The sequence below is a fragment of the Myxine glutinosa genome, chromosome 13 (genome assembly GCF_964187855.1).
Source record: "Myxine glutinosa chromosome 13, kmMyxGlut1.1, whole genome shotgun sequence".
NCBI lineage: Eukaryota > Metazoa > Chordata > Myxini > Myxiniformes > Myxinidae > Myxine > Myxine glutinosa.
Window position 1 is genome coordinate 84,681,069 of NC_136273.1, and position 19,691 is coordinate 84,700,759.

Here is a 19,691-nt window from a genome sequence, read left to right on the forward strand (position 1 = left end):
TAACACGCATAACATGAATTTAAAGTAGAACAGCACTCGGTAGAACGCATGCCTCCGCCAGGTTGAACCCGTTACGATTTGTATCCACTTATAGGCTGTATATCTATATAAATAAAGGAGGAGTGTCTGTGTGTGTGTGTGTGTGTGTGTGTCTGTCTGGATGTCCGCTTATAACTCAAGAACTACGCATCGGAGAAAAGTTTTAGACAGATTCGGAATCAGCATAAAATTCCGGTGGTTATAGGCTACTTTTTATTTTAATATCAATGGTTTAAAAAACCGGGCCAGCTGCAATTCTGTGGTGTAGTTTGTGGCGGCGCTATTGCCCCTTTCCGATCCCATGACGCATTGCGGTTCCGATTCGCGATAAGGTCTATGCGCTATCACCGACACTTTTCCACCTTTTCCATACCTTTTAATCAGATTTACCTTATCGTCCATCGTAACCACATTATGCTTGGAAACACTAGCATTATCCTTCTTCGGACCCATGGCTAACACAGACACAGTAAAGGAATACTGTACGTCGCCTCTGTTTTGAATGAGAATCAGCAGTTGCGCATACATACAGTATACTGTACGTACATATTTATATTTTTTTAATGTGCTTTTTATTGTATTTTAAATTGTTTTTTAGCTTCTTTTATTGTTAATTTATGTACTATTTTATTTATTTTAAATATATTTTTAAGGAAAACAAATGTTTTCACATCCGTAGGAGTGACGTAATGTCGCACATAATGACGTTCACTGCCCGGTCATGAAAGAAATTATGATTCTCTTGCCAAAGTGACATGAAGATCAGGCAGTAAACCTCCCAACTGAGTTTCTCAACAGTCGTCAGCCTCAAGGACTCCCAACACACAGGTTGATTCTCAAGGTGGGAGCACCAATCATGCTTCTAAGGAATCTTGATCCACCAAAGCTGTGTAATGGAACACGATTGACAATCCAGCAAATGATGCCGCATGTCCTAGAGGCAACCATCCTCTCAGGACAATACAGAGGAGAGAAAGTATTCATTCCAAGGATACCACTTATTCCACCTGACCTTCCATTCTCCTTCAAGAAGATTCAGTTCCCCATCAGGATATGTTTTGCTATGTCCATCAACAAGGCGCAGGGGCAATCAATGAAGGTTGTAGGCCTGAACTTCACAGAACAAGTGTTTGCCCATGGCCAGCTGTACGTGGGCTGCTCGAGGGTTGGAAAACCAAGCAATCTTTATGTCTTGGCACCAAGTAAGAAAACCAGAAATGTTGTATACCCAGAGGTTTTGAGAAATTGAAAATTGAAAAAACGTCATGTAGGAAATGTAGTGATATTGCTATAAAATATACATGTTCTTTTCATCATATATTTGTATTATTCTTATTCAACCCGGGCGAAGCTGGGTACCTCAGCTAGTCTTCTATATAAGAGAGATTTTGGTCTGTGTGTTTGTCTGTCTGTCTCCGTGTCGCCATTTTTCTCAGAGATAGCTGAACGGATCTTTGTCAAACTTTCAGAGGTTCATCAGTGAGTGCCTGGGTGTGTTTTGGAGGGGGGAAAAAAATTGAAACAAAAAAATGTTTTTTATTTTTTATTTTTATAAAAATCGCTCATTGTGTCAAAACCTTTTTAATTAATGACAGTTATATACAAGTACAAATTCGCATATATAAATACAAAACAATCACCAGACATTTGAACACAAATAATAAAACTTCCAGAAGCGGTCGAAGTTGGTGGTAAGGCTTCTTCTTCTTCCTGGGCGTCATCTTAACTCAGAAACGTGATGAACGGCATATTCACCAGCATATATTCAACGAAAAAGTAAAATGATGATTTGACATTTGTGATGGATTCTGATTTGGATGTAATTGCTTTTCCATTATATTTCCCCTCATTTCAAATATGTTAATGTTTCTTTTTCGCTTGAGCAACGTGGGGTACTCCAGCTATAAACGCTTATATACTTTACTCAGGGTACAAAAACAAATAGAACTTTGTCTGGGGGGGGGGTGGGGGTAACATAGGCTATGTGGCCGCGGCCTCATTCGGATGTGTGGGGGACTGGGAGAGGGGCATAATTCTCTATGTAAATGTGTACTGTGTAGCGCCACCTGGTGATGGTGGCAGTGGGTATTACAATTTCCATTTTTACCTGTGCAACACCGAGGTTATGAAGCACTCTTGGGAAAATTCTGACGCATGGGAAAATTCTTCCTCCTTCCCTTCACCCCCCTCCCCCAAAATGGAAGGGCCTGTCAAATCCACCCCCCCCCCCCCCCACCCCCCGCATTCCCCTCACCTTCCCCTCCTCTCCCCCTTCCACTCCCTTCCTCACCCCTCCCTCTCCTGGTCTCCCCACTCCCCCCCCCCCCCCCCCCGCATTGCCGGGTACTCCTGCTCGTATTATATATTGTTTTTGGCACCATCACTCAATGGTGAGGATTCACTTGTATAAAATTTTTAAAATCCTCTTATGCGGATCTGTATCCGGATCTTCACCAAAATCAAATTGATTCTTCCTTGTCGCACACCCAACCTGTACGCCAAGTTTCAGCAGAATCCGTCCATACATTTGTTAAATAACCCGCTCACAATCAGGGGTGAATATATATACTATATAACCTCTGTCCACCTTCAGTGGCAGAGGTAAATATCACTGTTGAGCAACAATGGTCTTGGGAGGATCAATGGTGCAGAGAATGATTCCTGTCTGCATTTTTTATCAAATCGCACTGCAAGAAATCTATGATTATCTATGATCGGTGAATCATAGAAATCTATAATTAATCAAGGTAGTGCTCACACTGGGATGAAGATTTTTGTTGATCGAGGGATCTTCAGAATCGTTCCTCAACTGTGAGGAACGACTGTGAGTTCCTGCCTTTTAAAACTCGCACAACCTCAACTATCAGGGTTTACAGATGACTCACCTTTTAATCATCCTCCCTCAAAGTTTAACCAATCCTATGCACATCCTTCTGTTCAGAGCGCTCAAGATGTTCCTCGTAAATGAAGAGCGCTGTGTACGAAACCGATCGTGTCGAAGTGTTTTGCTCAGAATGTTCAGTTGCTAACGCTGGGAGGCGTCCTCTGCCCATGTCAGTCCAGCTGTAGTCCTGGTCTCTCACACACCACGGGTCCCTCCTCCACCCCACCCATCCCTTCGTTAATCCAGGACTCCCCCTCCTGGCCTCGCCCAACCCCACCCGGGCTCGCCTACCCGACGTTCGTCCCAAAGTGCGTCTGTCCTCGACTCGAGTCCAGGTACGAGTGATCGGTGTCCTCCAACCAGAGACTTTAACATGGCGAGAAGGACGTTTGGACTAACCCTGTCGTTCTGCATGGAATAATGATGTACTTCATATATTGTCTTGCTCATTGTGCATCGTTTACTCACGTGTTTGCAATATTCCCGAGCTCGTACTGTAAAGGCAGATGCTGCTTTGAAGCGGCGCTCATGATTGTGCGCTTGTCCCTCCGACTGCCCCCCAATTGTCTGTGTCCACGTGTCTCGATGTCTCCTCGCGCTCCGCATAAGGAGCTCCGTGCAATTGTGCGCTCCCGTTATGTTGCACGCAATAGGATTCCGTTATGTTGGGTACGTTACAAAGCACAGTCGTTACAATTGTATGAAGGGGCAAGCCATGTATTGGGCACACTATGGTGTCCTGTGAGCTGCGTGGCTCGTTTTAATATGGCACTTGAGCCAATCAGTGCACGTTATATAGGGGGAAGTAGGCCTAATAATACATGGTGCTCCATTGGATGATGTTCCAACAGCCTCCTCCAGACCACTTCATAACTGATATAGTTTTAATGCATTTTACCTTTCCGTCGGTCACGTCCACCAGTTTTGAGCAGAAAACCAATGGGAGAGGAGCAGAACATCCTCAGAAAAACCCGAGTGTTCTCATTGTCTCCTTGCGATCTCTCATCCAAAAGACCTTCTGGTCCAAAGGGAAGGTCCAAAAGACCTCATTGTCTCCAGAAAACTAACCTCTCAATGTGTATTGTTCTTCTCGATACTGTTTTCAAACGTCCAAACTTTTCTGAAAGGGAGACATTCCACTTTTCTGGAGACGTTCTACATAGTTTGTGAAGTCTTTTGAACGTTCCACGCAGAGTTCCTGAAATATTTGGCTGAAATTGTCTCTTCCAGTCCTTGTTCCACCCGAACCATATATTTTGTGGCGTTTTTTCGTTCTGAACCACTCGTGTTGTAATTAGAGTCATTGATGCACATCTTGAAGTTTTCTTTTGGCACGGGTAGCCATAGAGAAACTGAAGGGAGGGAGAAACTGAAGGGCATAACTGAAACAATTATGCCAATTATATGTTGGTTCAGATTGTTACCGATTTACCTTGTGGTGCAAATATTTTACCAATCCGCTTGATTTTTCGTTTACGAAATGAAAAACTCAAACCGACGACGAACTTTGGGAACGCCAAAGTGCTGACCTTTTGATTTGGCCGAATGACGTCATCACGATGGTTGAGCGCAGTAAGTTTATCGGTTGTGTGTTCCATTACCAATCAGCTCGCTATCCCTCGGCAAGCCAGCCGTTCCTTATCAACCGTTTCCAGGGATGTAGTCCAGCCGGAGTGCACGGTGGCGGAGCTCCGGCAGTCAATCCATCAGAGGTGCACCTTAGATCCAACAGTTTAAAAAGAAAACCTGTTAGTGTCTTGTTGGGGTTTGTTAGTGTCTTGTTCTTGCGCCCTACATCGGGCAATTAAAATACATTTAATTATTCATGCAGGTGCATGAATCAAATTGGCACCCCTGTATATGAGATTTTCTAGAGCATTACCTGGTTCCTCTTAAGAACACAAGGGTAGTTCAGCATGCACACGAGATTTTTTGAATGTCCCTTATTTTGTATTGTTTGACATTTTCTACAAGCAATGGAATGTACCTTCTTTTCTATACTTTGCCACATGGCACATACCATATAAAGGGGCCTTTTCTATGCCCCTGGCATTTTCCCCAAGAATTACTACCGGAGTCGAAATTTTTATATGTCCAACTTTTTGGGGATCGCCCCTATGAGCCAAGCAAAAATAGGACCAAGGGTCCTGAAACTCACCTGGTTTAGGAGCAACAGTCACTCAAACCCCCCACAGACTCCCTCAGACCCTAAAAATTTTAATGCCGTGAACAAACTTCGGTACATCATGGGCGATGAAGGTTGCGATCAAGTTTCATTGAAATCGTGTGTGTAGTTTCGGAGAAGAGAGCAAATACCTATTTTGGGGGAGTCAATCACCCCTCCCCCGTAAACGACTTTAATGTGCTCAGATTTTGATGGGGTTAATACACCTTTTTTGGGCATCAGATATGAAGCTTGTGGCCAAATTTCATAAAAATTGTGTTTGTCGTTTCGAAGAAGAGAGCAAATACTTATTTTTGGGGGGGAACTTGGAAAATTAATGTTTTTGGGGGGGGGGGTCAACTCCCTCCTCCCTCCAAATAAAACATTAATTTTCTAAGTTTCAGATGTATATTCCAAGTTTCAGCTAATTTCAATGTATAGCCTTTGAGATATGAGCACCAACACATTTTTTGAGCGGAGGGACGAACATGTATGGGATTTGAACATGTATGGTATATATGGGATTTGAACATGTGTGTTATGCAGGATTTGAACATGTATGGTATATATGGGATTTGAACATGTGTGTTATGCAGGATTTGAACATGTATGTTATTTGGGTTTAAACATGTATGGTATACAGTATGTTAAACCTGGGTTCTGAGCATCATGAGCAATCAGTTCTGATGATAATACAAAACAAGCAATAAATACTTTGATTGAATGATTATTATGCACAATAATAACGACATTACAGCAGTGATTCTATGTTATTTATGAAAAAGATAAATGATCACAGTGAGGATGATTGTAATGAATGATACAAATTTATTACTTGTGCTCTACAGACAACAGACATGAAAGCCCTGGCTCTGTTACCCCTGTTGCTGTTGGTGTGGTGCATTGTACATACACTTGCTCTGGGTAAGACCATCTATAGTCTATACGGTCGTGAACAAAAGTTATTAGGTTTACTCTCCATGAAATGGAGAGTAACCTATTATATTACTGCTAGAGTTTTTCTTATTATTCTTCCGCCCTATTTTGCACCTCCGAAAACTTCATAATTAATGTTCTCAGCAACCGCTGGTCGGATTGACAGGAAATTTTCATCAAATGATCGTCTCGGCTCCTAGAATTTTATAATGCTAATTATGACGTCAAAGGTCACGTGGTATGGGCGCCATCTTGTAAAACAAATTCAACTTTTCCCCTCTGTATCTCCGAAACGCCTCAATGGAAAAATTTGAGGAATGGCTCATTCTAAAGAACTCTTCAACGGGAACAAAAGACATGTGTATCGAGTATATTAAAAATGCTAACCTTAAGAGGTTAGAATTCGTCAAACAAAAACTTTTCTCCCCGTAAATGGGATTTTTTTCCCAGATGCTTCGTTAAAAAAAACTCAGTTTTCAAAAAATTTCGAAGTCATACGTCACATGGTTCGGTCGCCATCTTGTTTTACGTGAAAAAACACAAAAACCCCTTTTTCTCTGCAACGGCTGAACGGATCGAGCCCAAACTTGGCATGCGTATTCGCATACCCATGACGAACAAACAAGTCAGTGAGCACGACGTCATCCGACACATGGTTTCAGAGTTATGACGTTTTAAAGCTCAAACTAGAAATGGAATCACCTCCATAATTTGTGGAGATATCGAGTGGAAACTTTAAAAACATGTTCCTCATGGGGGGATGTTTCATCGTTACTTGAGACGTTTTGATAAGTCACATGGTTTGGCCGCAATAAATAATGGAAGTTAAATTTTAAAAAGCTTGTAACTCTTGAACCACTGCATGTATCGACTTAAATTTTTAATGCAATGTAGCTCTCATCAAGCGAAACAAGTGTGCAAAATTTCAAGATGCTTGGATGTACGGTCTCGAAGCTATGTCTTTATTGTTGAAAGAAGAAGAAACACACCATTTTTCCTTCCAGGTCACGTCTCCCAGTGCTATTGCCATTTTAAGTTTTAATTTCCTTTAAAAAACATTTTCTCTGCAATAATAGGGCCGATTGAGATAAAATTTTCATCATAGGAGGGACTCGGTCGGTAGAATATTTTTATGGTAATTATGACATCGCAGGTCACGTGGTTCGGCCGCCATATTGTTTTTCGTGAAAACACGAAAACCCCTTTTTCTCTGCAACGGCTGAACAGATCGAGGCGAAACTTTGCAAGCAGAATCGCATACCCATGACGAACAAAAAAGTCAGCGAGCACGACATCATCCGACACATGGTTTCAGAGTTATGACGTTTTTAAGCATGAACCTTTAAAACCTAGCTCCTCCCTCATTTTTGATCCAATCGAGGAAAAAATTCACAGATCTGTTCAGCATGTCAGTCTACTAAAATGTCATTTTAGAATTTGCGATAGGTCACGTGGTTTGGCAGATATCGTTAATTAAACGAAAATTTTATTTTTTTAAATGGATATCTCTTGAATCGCTATATTGATCGATGTGAAACTTCATACTGTAGTAGAAGACATGAAGAGTAACAAGTGTGCAAAATCTCAAGATGATTGGATGTACGGTCTGGAAACTAGAAGTTGTTATTGCCTGAAGAAGAAGAACCACAACACTTTTTTTGGACCAGGCCATGTGACATAACCACCTCACGAGCTAAGGGTAGCTCGAAATTAAATTGTCTTCGGATTTGGCAGTCGCTGGAGGGTGTTAACATTCGAATGCAACAAATCTGGGCAAATTCTGATGAATTTTCATAAAACTACACGATATTGTCATTCACATTGGAAAATAACATTGTAAAACTCTCCGCCGCCTCGGCTTATTTCTCGCTCTGAAGTTCATCCTGTCTTCAATTTTAAGGAGAAAGAGAGGTATTTGCAAGCAATGGTGACCTTTATTTTGTGGAAATCCGATTTAAAATGATGAAGTTATTCAAAATCTAACATTTTAAATGGGTCGCATTTCCAAAGTGATTCTTCCACAGGTAAAATATCCACACGTGCAGGCACACCTTACGGCGTCAATTTGGCTCCGATTTCAAATCGGATTTCGATTGTCGTATTGCCTCGGATGAGTTAACAAAATACCACAACAAATTTGGTGACAATCATGAAAAATTTGACCAAGTTCGATCGACCTGATACTTCGTTCTTCCGCTGACATACGGCACGGGCCACGGACGACGTCATGCCACGGCAGGACGTTCTTCGACGGGTGGCAGATATCGTTCATTAAACGAAAATATATTTTTTTAATGGATGGGGTGGGGGGTGTGTGTGTGTATGTACGTGTGGAGGGGTGTGCATGTGGGGGGAGGGGTGTGGGGGTGTTTGTGTGTGTGCATGTGTGTTGGGGGTGGGGGGATGTATGCGTGTGTTTGTGTGTGTGTTAGGGTGGGGTGTGTGTGTGTGTGTGTGTGTGTGTGTGTGTGTGTGTGTGTGTGTGTGTGTGTGTGTGTGTGTGTGTGTGTGTGTGTGTGTGTGTGTGTGTGTGTGTGTTGGGGGTTGGGGTGGGGGGATGTGTGCATGTGTTTGTGGGTGGGGATGTGGGTGGGGATGTGTGTGTGTGTGGGGGGTGGGGGGGGCGGTGGGGTTGTGTGTCGGGGGATGTGTGTGGGGGATGTGTCTTGGGGGGTGGGGGGAGGGGGATGTGCGTTTGTCTGGATATGTGTGTGCGTGTGGGGGGAGGGGTGTGCGTGTGTTTGTGTGTTTGTGTGTGTGTGTGTGGATGTGTCTGTGTGTGTATGTTGGGGGTGGGGTGTGTGTGTGTGTGTGTGTGTGTGTGTGTGTAGGGGGGATGTGTGTGTGTGTGGGGGGGTGGAGGGATGTGTGTGTGTCGGTGGGGGGGGGGGGGGGGGGGGGGTTGGTGTGTGTGTGTGTGTGTGTGTGTGTGTTTGGGGGGAGGGGTGTGGGTGGGGGTAGGGGGGATGTGTGTGTGTGTGTGTGTGTGTGTGTGTGTGTGTGTGTGTGTGTGTGTGTGTGTGTGTGTGTGTGTGTGTGTGTGTGTGTGTGTGTGTGTGTGTAGGGGGGATGTGTGTGTAGGGGGGATGTGTGTGTGTGTGTGGGGCGAGGGATGTGTGTGTGGGGGGGGGGGGGTAGGGATGTGTGTGTGGGTGTGTGTGTGTGTGTTTGGAGGGGTGTGCATGTGGGGGGAGGGGTGTGTGTGTGTGTGTGGGAGGGGGTAGGGGGGATATGTGTGTGTGTGTGTGTGTGTGTGTTTGGGGTTGTGGTGGGGGGATGATTGCATGTGTTTGTGTGTGTGTGTGTGTGGGTGGGGGGTAGGGGGAATGTGTGTGTGTCGGGATGTGTGTGTGGGGGGGGGGGGGGTTGTGTGTCGGGGGATGTGTGTGGGGGATGTGTCTTGGGGGGTGGGGGGAGGGGGATGTGCGTTTGTCTGGATATGTGTGTGCGTGTGGGGGGAGGGTGTGTGCGTGTTTGTGTGTGTGTGTGTGTGTGTGTGTGTGTGTGTGTGTGTGTGTGTGGATATGTGTGTGTGTTGGGGGTGGGGTGTGTGTGTGTGTGTAGGGGGGGTGTGTATGTGTCGAGGTGGGGGGTGTGTGTGTGTGTGTACATGTGGAGGGGTGTGCATGTGGGGGGAGGGGTGTGGGGGTGTTTGTGTGTGTGCATGTGTGTTAGGGTTGGGGGGGTGGGGGGATGTGTGCGTGTGTTTGTGTTAGGGGTGTGTGTGTGTGTGTGTGTGTGTGTGTGTGTGTGTGTGTGTGTGTTGGGGGTGGGGGGATGTATGCATGTGTGTGTGTTAGGGTGGGGTGTGTGTTTGTGTGTTGGGGGTTGGGGGGATGTGTGCATGTGTTTGTGTGTGTGTATGTGGGTGGGGGGTAGGGGGAATGTCTGTGTGTGTGGGGATGTGTGTGTGGGGGGGGGGGGGTCGTGTGTCGGGGGATGTGTTTGGGGGATGTGTCTTGGGGGGTGGGGGGAGGGGGATGTGCGTTTGTCTGGATATGTGTGTGCGTGTGGGGGGAGGGGTGTGCGCGTGTTTGTGTGTGTGTGTGTGTGTGTGTGTGGGTGTGGGGGGCGGGGGGGTGGATATGTGTGTGTGTGGAGGTTGGAGGGTGTTGGGGTGTGCGTGTGGAGGAAGGAGGGCTGTGTGTGTGTGTGTGTGTGTGTGTGTGTGTGTGTAGGCGGGGGGGGGGGTTGGTGTGTGTGTGTGTGTGTTTAGAGGGGTGTGCATTTGGGGGGAGGGGTGTGGTGGGGGTAAGGGGGATGTGTGTGTGTGTATGTATGTGTGTGTGTGTGTGTGTCGGGGTTGTATCCAAGGGGGTTGTGTCAAAGCATGTCCAATGAAAGTGGGGTTGTATCAAAAGTGGGGTTGTATGAAAAGTGGGGTTGTATCAAAAGTGGGTGCGAGTAAACCGGTCATCACTGCCAGCAGTTTTAAAGTGGCAGTTCTAGTTTTTATTATTACTACTACTACTACTACGCCACGCCACGCCACGCCATTTTGCTGCTCCTCGAGCCGTGCTATTTTCGACATTTCCATCTCACCCTCTTCCGTTTTCGTTTGTATTTTTGGTTTATTTGGGTTATTTGAACCGAGTTGGTTCATTTTGTTACTTTACTTTGACGTCCCGTTTGAGTTATTAGCCCTTTGTGTTCGGGCCTAGCCGCGGCGTGCGGCCGCACCCGTGTGGGACTAGATTTGCCGCGCCCGATTTGTGGCGTATCACAAACTGTTTGACTTCCTTGTTTTTGCTTAATGACCCTTGACTTTCTGTGCTAAATTTGCATAGTTTTGGCGATTAAGCCGATAAGTTATTTGCTCAACGCGTGTTTGTTTATCCTTTTGAGCAAATCATTAGCATACCGGTACGGTCGTGCTAAAATAAGCAGAAGCTCGCGAACGAGCTCATTGATATATTTTTTTCCCATTTTCATTTGACGGGAAATATACCGTTAATAGCAATCATGCCTCTGGATGGTACGTGGGCAAAAATGGCCGCTACTACCTCTGGTGCAGGTGGGAACCGCCCTGCCCACCCGTTTAAGGCATTAACAAGGAAGCACGGGGTGAAATGCGAGTTGGGACAAATCACCCAAATAGAGGCCTATGTGAACGCACTCGCTAGTGTGGTTGATCCAGCAACGATAGTTGCAGCCTCGAAAATGTATGGACAAGCTGTGTTCTTTCTAAACTCAGAGGCTGCAGCAAACAAAGCCATTGAGAAAGGGATTAGTGTGGGAGGACTCTTTGTACAAGTCGAGCCGCTCTCAAGTCTTGGTACAAGGATAATTATATCTAATATACCTCCTTACGTGCCTGACAATGTCGTGGTGCCTTTCCTGGAACGACTGGGAGTGTTGAGATCACCCATCAAGCCTGTGTCTTTGGGCTGTCATGAGCCCTCCCTACAACATGTCTGGTCTTTTAAAAGACAAGTATCCATTGAATTGGGAAAGGAGGCTGAATGTGAGGGGTCGTTTGTTATTCCTTTTGACGGAAAGAATTACAGGGTGTTTTAAATGACAAACGAACCCCGTTGTTTTGTATGCAAAGCGAAGGATCACAGGAGAGCAGACTGCCCCACCATCATTAAAGAGGTTGCAGCTCCTCAACGTCCAGATCAGCCTCGAGAGGATCCCAGCGTCACTGTAGGTAACCTAAGAGAGGCGGTTGCTCCTTTGTGCTCGAGGGCAGTGGACCCTCAAGAAAGTTCTATACCAGCTTCTCATCCCAACTCTTCTGCTGCCATAAATCAATGGCAGGCAGTGGGAGCAGGGAAGGCAAAGAGAGCACAGAAGAGGAAATCAGAACCCGCAGAGGATGGGACGACGGAACACCCTGGTACAATTGAGGATGACACGGGAAGTAATGTGTCAAAGGGATTTGTAATGCCTAGTATTCTGAAGGAGAAAAGAGTGGTAACCCAATCTGAAGAAATGGAAGAAGAAGAAGAAGAAGAGGAAACTATTCATCAAACGACAGGATATGGAGAGTCTTCTCTCTCAGATCCACCCAAAGACAGTTTGAAGAATGAACAGGAAGGGAGACCGTCAGGTAGTAAACCCAGCACGGTAAAGACAAACAACCTAGAGGTATCTGACTTGACAGGGCCAAACGATACTGTGATGTTGGCTCCTGAGAAAATGCATCCAATAATAACAACTGCAACGAAGCTTCAAAATAAACCAGGGATTGAAACATCTACAAGAGCAGTTCTGAACCGAAGGATTAACACCGAAGTTTCAAAGGATTCTGAAGTAGCATTCATCGGTGGGACAGACAGAGAGAGGGAACCAGACACACAAGCATCAATAAAGTTGCTGGCACTGACCGACATCTCAGGTGATGTCACTTCACTCACTGTTGGCGCAGAAAGGGGAATAGTTGAGCACATCTCTATTTTACGACCCCAAAAGGTTGGATCTCCTATACCAACTGAGGAGGAGGCATCCATTCCCACAGGTGTAGCAACGTCCGCCGCATCAGAGCGAAAGGGGCGTTCCTCTGCGCCAGAAGATTATGCCAAGTCAGCCTTGAGAGACGACATGGCAGAAGACTTGACACATTGTACAAGTACACCAAAGGAGAAGGATCTTGAACCTCCAGACAGCGATGATGATGGGGAAGTATTGGTGATGGGGAAGACTATCAAGGGTCACTGACTGGTTTAGAGACAGACCTACCGGCAGGACGCCATTCCTACATTCCCAGCCAGGAGATACTCGAGTTCCTGGAACAAAGCTTGCATAGCAGGAAGAAAGTGGAAAATGCGCTGAAACGGTGGAAAGATTATGACTTGCTAGTGCATTCCTTGTATGCACTAAGGAGAGAGGGACATAAAACAAAGACTTCAGGCTCGGCCGAACAAGCCCGAGTCAGGAAGTTTCTAGCAAAGTTGTTGAGTTACGGGCCTGAATATAAATTCGTTTAGGAGGATGAATTTCACAGAAACAAAACTCTCAATACAATAATGACATCAAACTTACGAATAGGATAATTGAATGTCAATGGCTGTAAGGATGCATTCCGTGTGCACCAGGTATTGTCATTCTGTGTGAAGGAAAAACTTGAAGTAACCTTTTTGCAGGAAACCCACACGACCCCAGAGGCTGCATCCCGATGGGAAAACCAATGGGAAGGCTTGGCCTTTTTCAGTCACCTAACGGACACATCTTGTGGAGTGGCTACCCTCTTTTCACCAAAGAGGAAACCTGAAATACTTGTCGTAAAGGAAGCCAGTGTGGGGCGGTTGCTACATATAAAAGCAAAGTTTGAAGAATTTGTTGTCAATTTCGTCAACATTTATGCACCTTGTGTAGGAGTTGCAAGGGGGATTTTCTTCAACCGGTTGCAGAGATTCATGCTCACCTTGCCTGGTGAAGAGTGTGTAATTCTTGGAGGAGACTTTAATTGCACTCTAAACCCCTCCCTTGATCGAATAGGTCAGGAGCCGCATAATCCCTCTGTAAGAATATTACAACAAACCATAACACTGTTAAACTTGAGGGATACTTGGCACATACAACACCCCACAGACAGAACATTCACGTATACGAGTATCAGAGGTGGTCATATATCACAATCCCGGCTCGATAGAATTTACGTGTCTCACCGTTGGTGTAAGAGTGTCAGTGACTCCGGCATAAAAGTTGCCCATTTCACAGATCACAACTTGGCCTGGATCAAGTTTTCCCTGGCGGAAACAAGGCGAGGCCCTGGCTTGTGGCACCTGAACAATGCTTTAAGTCAGGATGAAGCCTTTTTGTCAATCTTTTTGAATTTTTGGCAAGCCTGGAGGAATAAAAAGGGAGATTTTTGCTCACTTGGATTCTGGTGGGATGTAGGCAAGGTACGATTGAAATTGCTGTGTCAGGAATACTCGTATGGATCGAGCAAAACACTTGGGTTAGGGATCAAAAGACTGGAAGAGGAACTGCTGCACCTTGAGAAGCACCGGGCCACACTTACCTCTACTGAACTGCAGGCATACCAAGAAAAAAAGAGCACCCTTAAAGCATGTAGTCGTGTGAAGGCACGAGGGGCATATGTGCGCTCTCGTTTGCAGTTTATTTCTGAGGATGAATATGTCCTGAATTATCTCAAAGGGGTGGAAAAACGCAAAGGTCAATTCAGGGCTATAGCGAGTGTTCTCGCAGAAGATGGTCTCTTGCTCAATGGCTCTGAGGGTGTTCAAAAACGAATTAGAGCCTTTTACGCTCAGCTGTATTCGGGTAAGAGCACAGATGCAGGTGCAGGTGGCACTTTGTGGAGTAGTCTTCCTGAAGCCTCTGTAGAAGACCGGGAGCAGCTGGAGACTCCATTATCTCTGGAAGAATTGAAAACCGCCCTGCACAGCCTATCAAGAGATAAAGCCCCTGGCATGGATGGCTTATCATGTGAATTCTATACAAAAGTATGGGACTTGGTTGGACCTGATTACCTAAGCGTAGCTCAGGAAGCATGTGATACAGGTATAATGCCCCTTTCTTGGCTTCGAGCGATGCTGGTCTTGATTCCCAAGGAGGGTGACTTGAGAGACTTGAAGAATTACCGCCCTGTGTCTCTGCTGTGTGTGGATTACAAGGTCATGGCTAAAATGTTGTCACTCCGTCTCGGACCAGTCCTGACAAAATTAGTCAGCCCGGACCAATCTTATGCCATTCCAGGCAGGACAATACATGACAACATATCCCTTGTCAGAGACCTGATACAGTATGCGGACATGACTCGGACTCAAGTCGGATTTCTTTCCTTGGATCAGGAGAAAGCCTTTGACCAGATGAACCATGAGTATCTGTTTGAAACCTTGCTAACATTTGGGTTGGGGAGGAGATTTGTAGGCATGATTCAGACGTTGTACATGTCGGCAGAATGCCTAGTCAAAGTCAACGGTTTCTTGCTCGCGCCCTTTCCATTTGAGAGAGGAATAAGACAAGGATGTCCCCTGTCCGGCCAATTAAATTCCCTATGTATCGAACCCTTCCTTTGTTTGATGAGAAGAAGGCTAACTGGCATTGTGGTGCCACACAACACGGTCAACCTCAAACTTTCTGCATATGCAGATGATGTTCTCGTGTTTGCCAGTAATGCAAGGGATATGCAAATAGTTTATGATTGTCAGCAGGTCTATTCAGCAGCATCGTCTGCTACAATCAATTGGAGGAAAAGCTCGGGGCTTCTAATTGGACAAATGCAGGTAAAGGAGTTACCAACACTTTTTCAGAAATTGACCTGGAGTCGCAATGAGCTCAAATATTTGGGGGTGCACTTATCCACTTCCCATGGGTCCTCACCACTCATTAACTGGAACACTTTAGGGGACAAGATCGAAGCAAAGTTGAGAGACTGGAGTGGACTACTAAAAGTCCTGTCTCTGAGGGGAAAAACACTCCTTATTAAACAGTTTATAATTCCGAAGTTAGTATTCAGGCTCTCTTGCATAAGCACTCCAGAGGAGTTTCTGGTTAAGATGCAGAGGAAGCTACTGGACTACTTTTGGAATGGTAAACACTGGGTTTCCCTGGGCATTCTGAGCTTGCCTTTTTCAGAAGGTGGACAGTCTTTTCCCTGCCTTCGAAGCCACTACCACGCATCCAGGCTGAAGACCATACAACGTTACCTACATCTGAACCCTGCACCGCAATGGTGCTCACTGGCATCATACTTCTTCAGCAAAGTGCTCAATCTTGGGTACAAAAGGAATCTTTTCATCATTACATCTCGGAGCCTGTCTAGTGCTACATTGCCTCCTTTTTATCAAGAAATGCTGAAGGCTTGGAATGTAGTCGACGTACAAAGAACAGTTCCTTATCCAGGCAAGGACCTGTTAGAAGAACCACTCATTCTCAACCCTCTTCTACAGGGCCCAACTCTGGCTTCCTTTTCAGTAAGAAGGAGCCTCTTAGCTGGTAGCATATCCACAGTGGGAGACCTTCTGAACGATGGTAAGAGAACGCTTTTACCCAAGGAACTCGCAGCGAAAATGGGCCTGAGGACAATCAGGATCCCCTCCAGGATACTTGAAGAGGTCAAAAGCTCCTTGCCTCCCGATTGTCTGGAATATCTAGAGAATCCCAAAGAGGGTGATGGATCTGGACAGATGTCCATCGGTAACTCCATGGATTTTAAAATCCGACCACGATGTTGCGAGCTCTCTCAGCCAATACCTGCAAACAATATGAGTAAGACCCCTGGCACAGTGGAAATGTCGTTCTGTGGGCTATCAAGGAAAAATATATACCTGCTAGTGATCCACTCGCTCCATTATATAGCTCTTGCAACCCGACTGGATACTCCCTGGCGTGAGATTCTTCCACTTCCTTCGACTGTTCATCCACGTTGGGATTCACTCTATCTCTACCCAACGCCAAGAATGATGGCAGACTTAAGTTGGAGGTTGCTACATGGTGCACTGAGCTCTGGATCTATGATGCGGCACTTCACTAACGTCTCAGAGGATTGCTGCTTTTGTGGTGAAAGGGAAACTATATTTCACATATACCTTCAATGCCACCGTCTTGAACCAGTGTTCTTACTGATGAAAAATCTTCTCTTGCGCTTCTGGCTTCACTTCTCTCCAACACTTTTTATCATCGGGCACCCGGTAAAGAAACTAAGCAAGTCACGAGATCTCCTTGTTAACTTTATTTTAGCCTGTGCAAAAATGGCAATATATAAAACCAGGAAGGCAAAAATTGAGAAAGATGTGGTGGAACACAGTTCTGTATGTCTGAAGGGCTTAATACGCTCACGCATTATTTCGGAGTACAAGGCGGCAGAATATAGTAACACTGTTCAAAAGTTTAAGGAAACCTGGACTATAAATGATGCACTTTGTACGGTCTCCCCACAAGATATTTTGCTCTTATTTGTATAAATGTGTTATTTGGCATTCTTTTTGGTGTTCTTTGGCGTTCTTTTTTTTGGTGTTCTTTGGCGTTCTTTTACCTTCCCCTTATCTGTCTTGGTAGTGCTTTCTCTTCAAAATGCTCTACCTTGTCTACTGTAGTTCAAACCATGGACTTGCAGAGATGAGGAATTGAGCGACATTAAACTGGGAACATATGTTTGCCTGAGCTTGCATGAGCTCTGAACGCAAATCTCTGTAACCTTTCCAACAAAAGCACTACTACTACTACTACTACTACTACTATAATACTACCTCCTCCTCCTCCTCCTCCTCCTACTACTACTACTCCTCCTCCTACTACTACTCCTACTACTCCTCCTACTACTCCTCCTACTCCTCCTCCTCCTCCTCCTACTACTACTACTCCTCCTCCTACTCCTCCTCCTACTACTCCTCCTCCTACTACTCCTCCTCCTACTCCTCCTACTACACCTCCTACTACTCCTCCTCCTCCTACTCCTCCTCCTCCTCCTCCTCCTACTACTCCTCCTCCTACTCCTCCTCCTCCTCCTATTATTCCCACTTCGTTGTGAGGTTAGCCAGGAAAAGTGTTCGGTCCATGAACCGTCTGGTCAGACATGACATTTGACTGAAGATGATTTGGGCAGGAATTTGTCATTTATTTCAGGGTGCCAGTGATAACTCGCCTTCTCTTTGTCTAAGACATTGAAGGACCTTTTGCATCCACAGACTAATGCTAGCAGACTGGGTACCCACGTCCATCTCAGGGTCGGCCCACCACCCTCCATGTGAAGCACAAATCCAACAGTTTACAGTCAGGTCGGAAATCAAACCCAGGCTCCAGAGCTCACAGGTAAATGCGCTACCTGTGCAACATCCTCTTGGACTAACAACGGTTATTATAGATTAATACAAAATACAGGAAATAAGTAAAGAAGAAGATAAAATTTAATATAACGGCCAAAATTGGATAGTGCACGAATTATTTGAAAGAGGGTAAAATTGAACCGTTGGAAAGGTGAAGAAAATGATCCTGTGATGAAGTTGCAATGGCGTTCCGACTGTTGGCAGCAAACAAATCCTGACATAACAGCAGATGAAAGTCTTGCGGATGGAGCTGTAATGGAATGCTTGATGATCGTTGAACATTCTGAGCCTGGAACTACTTTAGGCCTTCAACCAGTTCAGCACATGGACCGACATGAAGAAGTACAGAATACGAAAGCAATTAAAAGTTGGCATGAACTCTCTTCATCTCTCGCCAGATCTTACCAGCTCCGACTGCTTTCTCCAAACACCCTGTTGTGTAGAATCCATCTCGCAGAACTTTGTAGCATTTTCTCTTGTTCTCGAACAATCTGCCGTTTTCTCTTTCATGTTGCGCATGCTTGAATTCCCCACACTGGATGCAGCATTTTGTTTTGTTTTCTAATAGAGCTTATGTCGTCGTATGCAGAAGTGCATGCTTTTTTGTACCTTGACGCGGATGAGCAATACTCTTTTGAAAGTTGGTGGAGATTCACGTTGATTGGACAAAAAAAAAAACTGGTCAATTAATTTTTTATTTTTAAGGGCATTTTTCCCACTACATGCAAAAATCTGCCCTGTTTTGGTAGATGTAAATCAAGACTGCCAAAATTTTAACAAAATTTAAATTAATTAATTTAAATTAATTAATTAAATAAATTAATCTGAATTAATTTAAATTAAATTTAAACTGCCAAAATCAAGACTCTCTGCTCACCTTCACTCCTTCATTCCTCTTTTCTCCCGCCTCTGGAACAAACTCCCTCACTCTCTTCAATTCCACTTCTCCCTCCATGTCTTTAAAACAGCTGTTCACCGCCATCTCTTATCTTCCCCCATCCAAAACCTTGATCTTTTCTACCCCCGCTAATTTCACCCCAAATCCACTTTTTTGAAATACCAACTTCTTTCCTGGAAGTCCTTGGTGTCCTTGTGTTTTATACTTCTCCCACCTCCCTCCCCCTTCCCACGCCTCCTCCCCCCAAGCCCTCTCCCTCCCACACATCTCCCGATGTCCCTGCTCTCAAATGTTGTGTATGTGTGCTTCCCCTTCTCTCCCCATCTTGTCTACCGCTCCCTCTTTTTATATATTTTGTTTGTCTGTTTGATTTATTTTTTTGGTGATAAATGTTAGCTCTTTCACGAGCCTCGATTCTGTATACAAAAAATATATATATATTTAATGTTTCCACTAATTGCGCCCTTAAGACAAGCTCGTCAACACTGGGGCGAGGCTGAGCACTGTTTAAAGCAACTTGCTCGGGTGTTGATAAATGTTTGTGTAATGCCATATAGCTTTTTATTATGCAATACATTGTGTGTAGGTTTATCAATAATATACAAGTAGGTTGTAGTTTTGAAAGATTGATTGTATTCATATGTAATCTGAGTTGTAGAGTCAACACCTTCATAAGTCTTTCATTGAGTTGTCAACCGATCAGGATTGGTGGAGGTGGGTAGAAAATGAAGAATACTATTAGGAACAAGTTTATAATTAAATTGAAATAAAATATTGATTTTAAAGGTCGTATAAAAAATTCCTTAAGTTTAGCGGCATTGATGCAGTCTTATACACCTCCTTATTTAACATGTCTAAGTAATGCTAAACGGAAGGGTTTTTAAAATGACAAAAGGTGATTTGTGTCCTGCAGTCTTCAAGTGTTTAATTCAATTTATATAAAACAAAGATTGTAAAAGTCGTATAAATGAATTAATTCCAGAATTCACCGCCGTTGAAACAGTGTCGATTGCACCACCCTGTCAAACACATTAC

General features: G+C 44.7%; 1 protein-coding gene across 1 annotated transcript in view; it reads left to right on the plus strand.

The window, feature by feature from the left end:
- Window positions 1-3,183: 3,183 nt before the first annotated feature.
- Window positions 3,184-19,691, plus strand: part of LOC137439093 (collagen alpha-1(XIV) chain) — a 173,449-nt gene continuing 156,941 nt past the window's right edge. Inside the window, exons 1-2 of the mRNA XM_068134790.2 lie at window positions 3,184-3,258; window positions 5,936-6,011. Coding sequence (XP_067990891.2) covers window positions 5,945-6,011 — 67 coding nt within the window. The 5' untranslated portion in view covers window positions 3,184-3,258; window positions 5,936-5,944. The remainder of the gene's footprint in view (window positions 3,259-5,935; window positions 6,012-19,691) is intronic.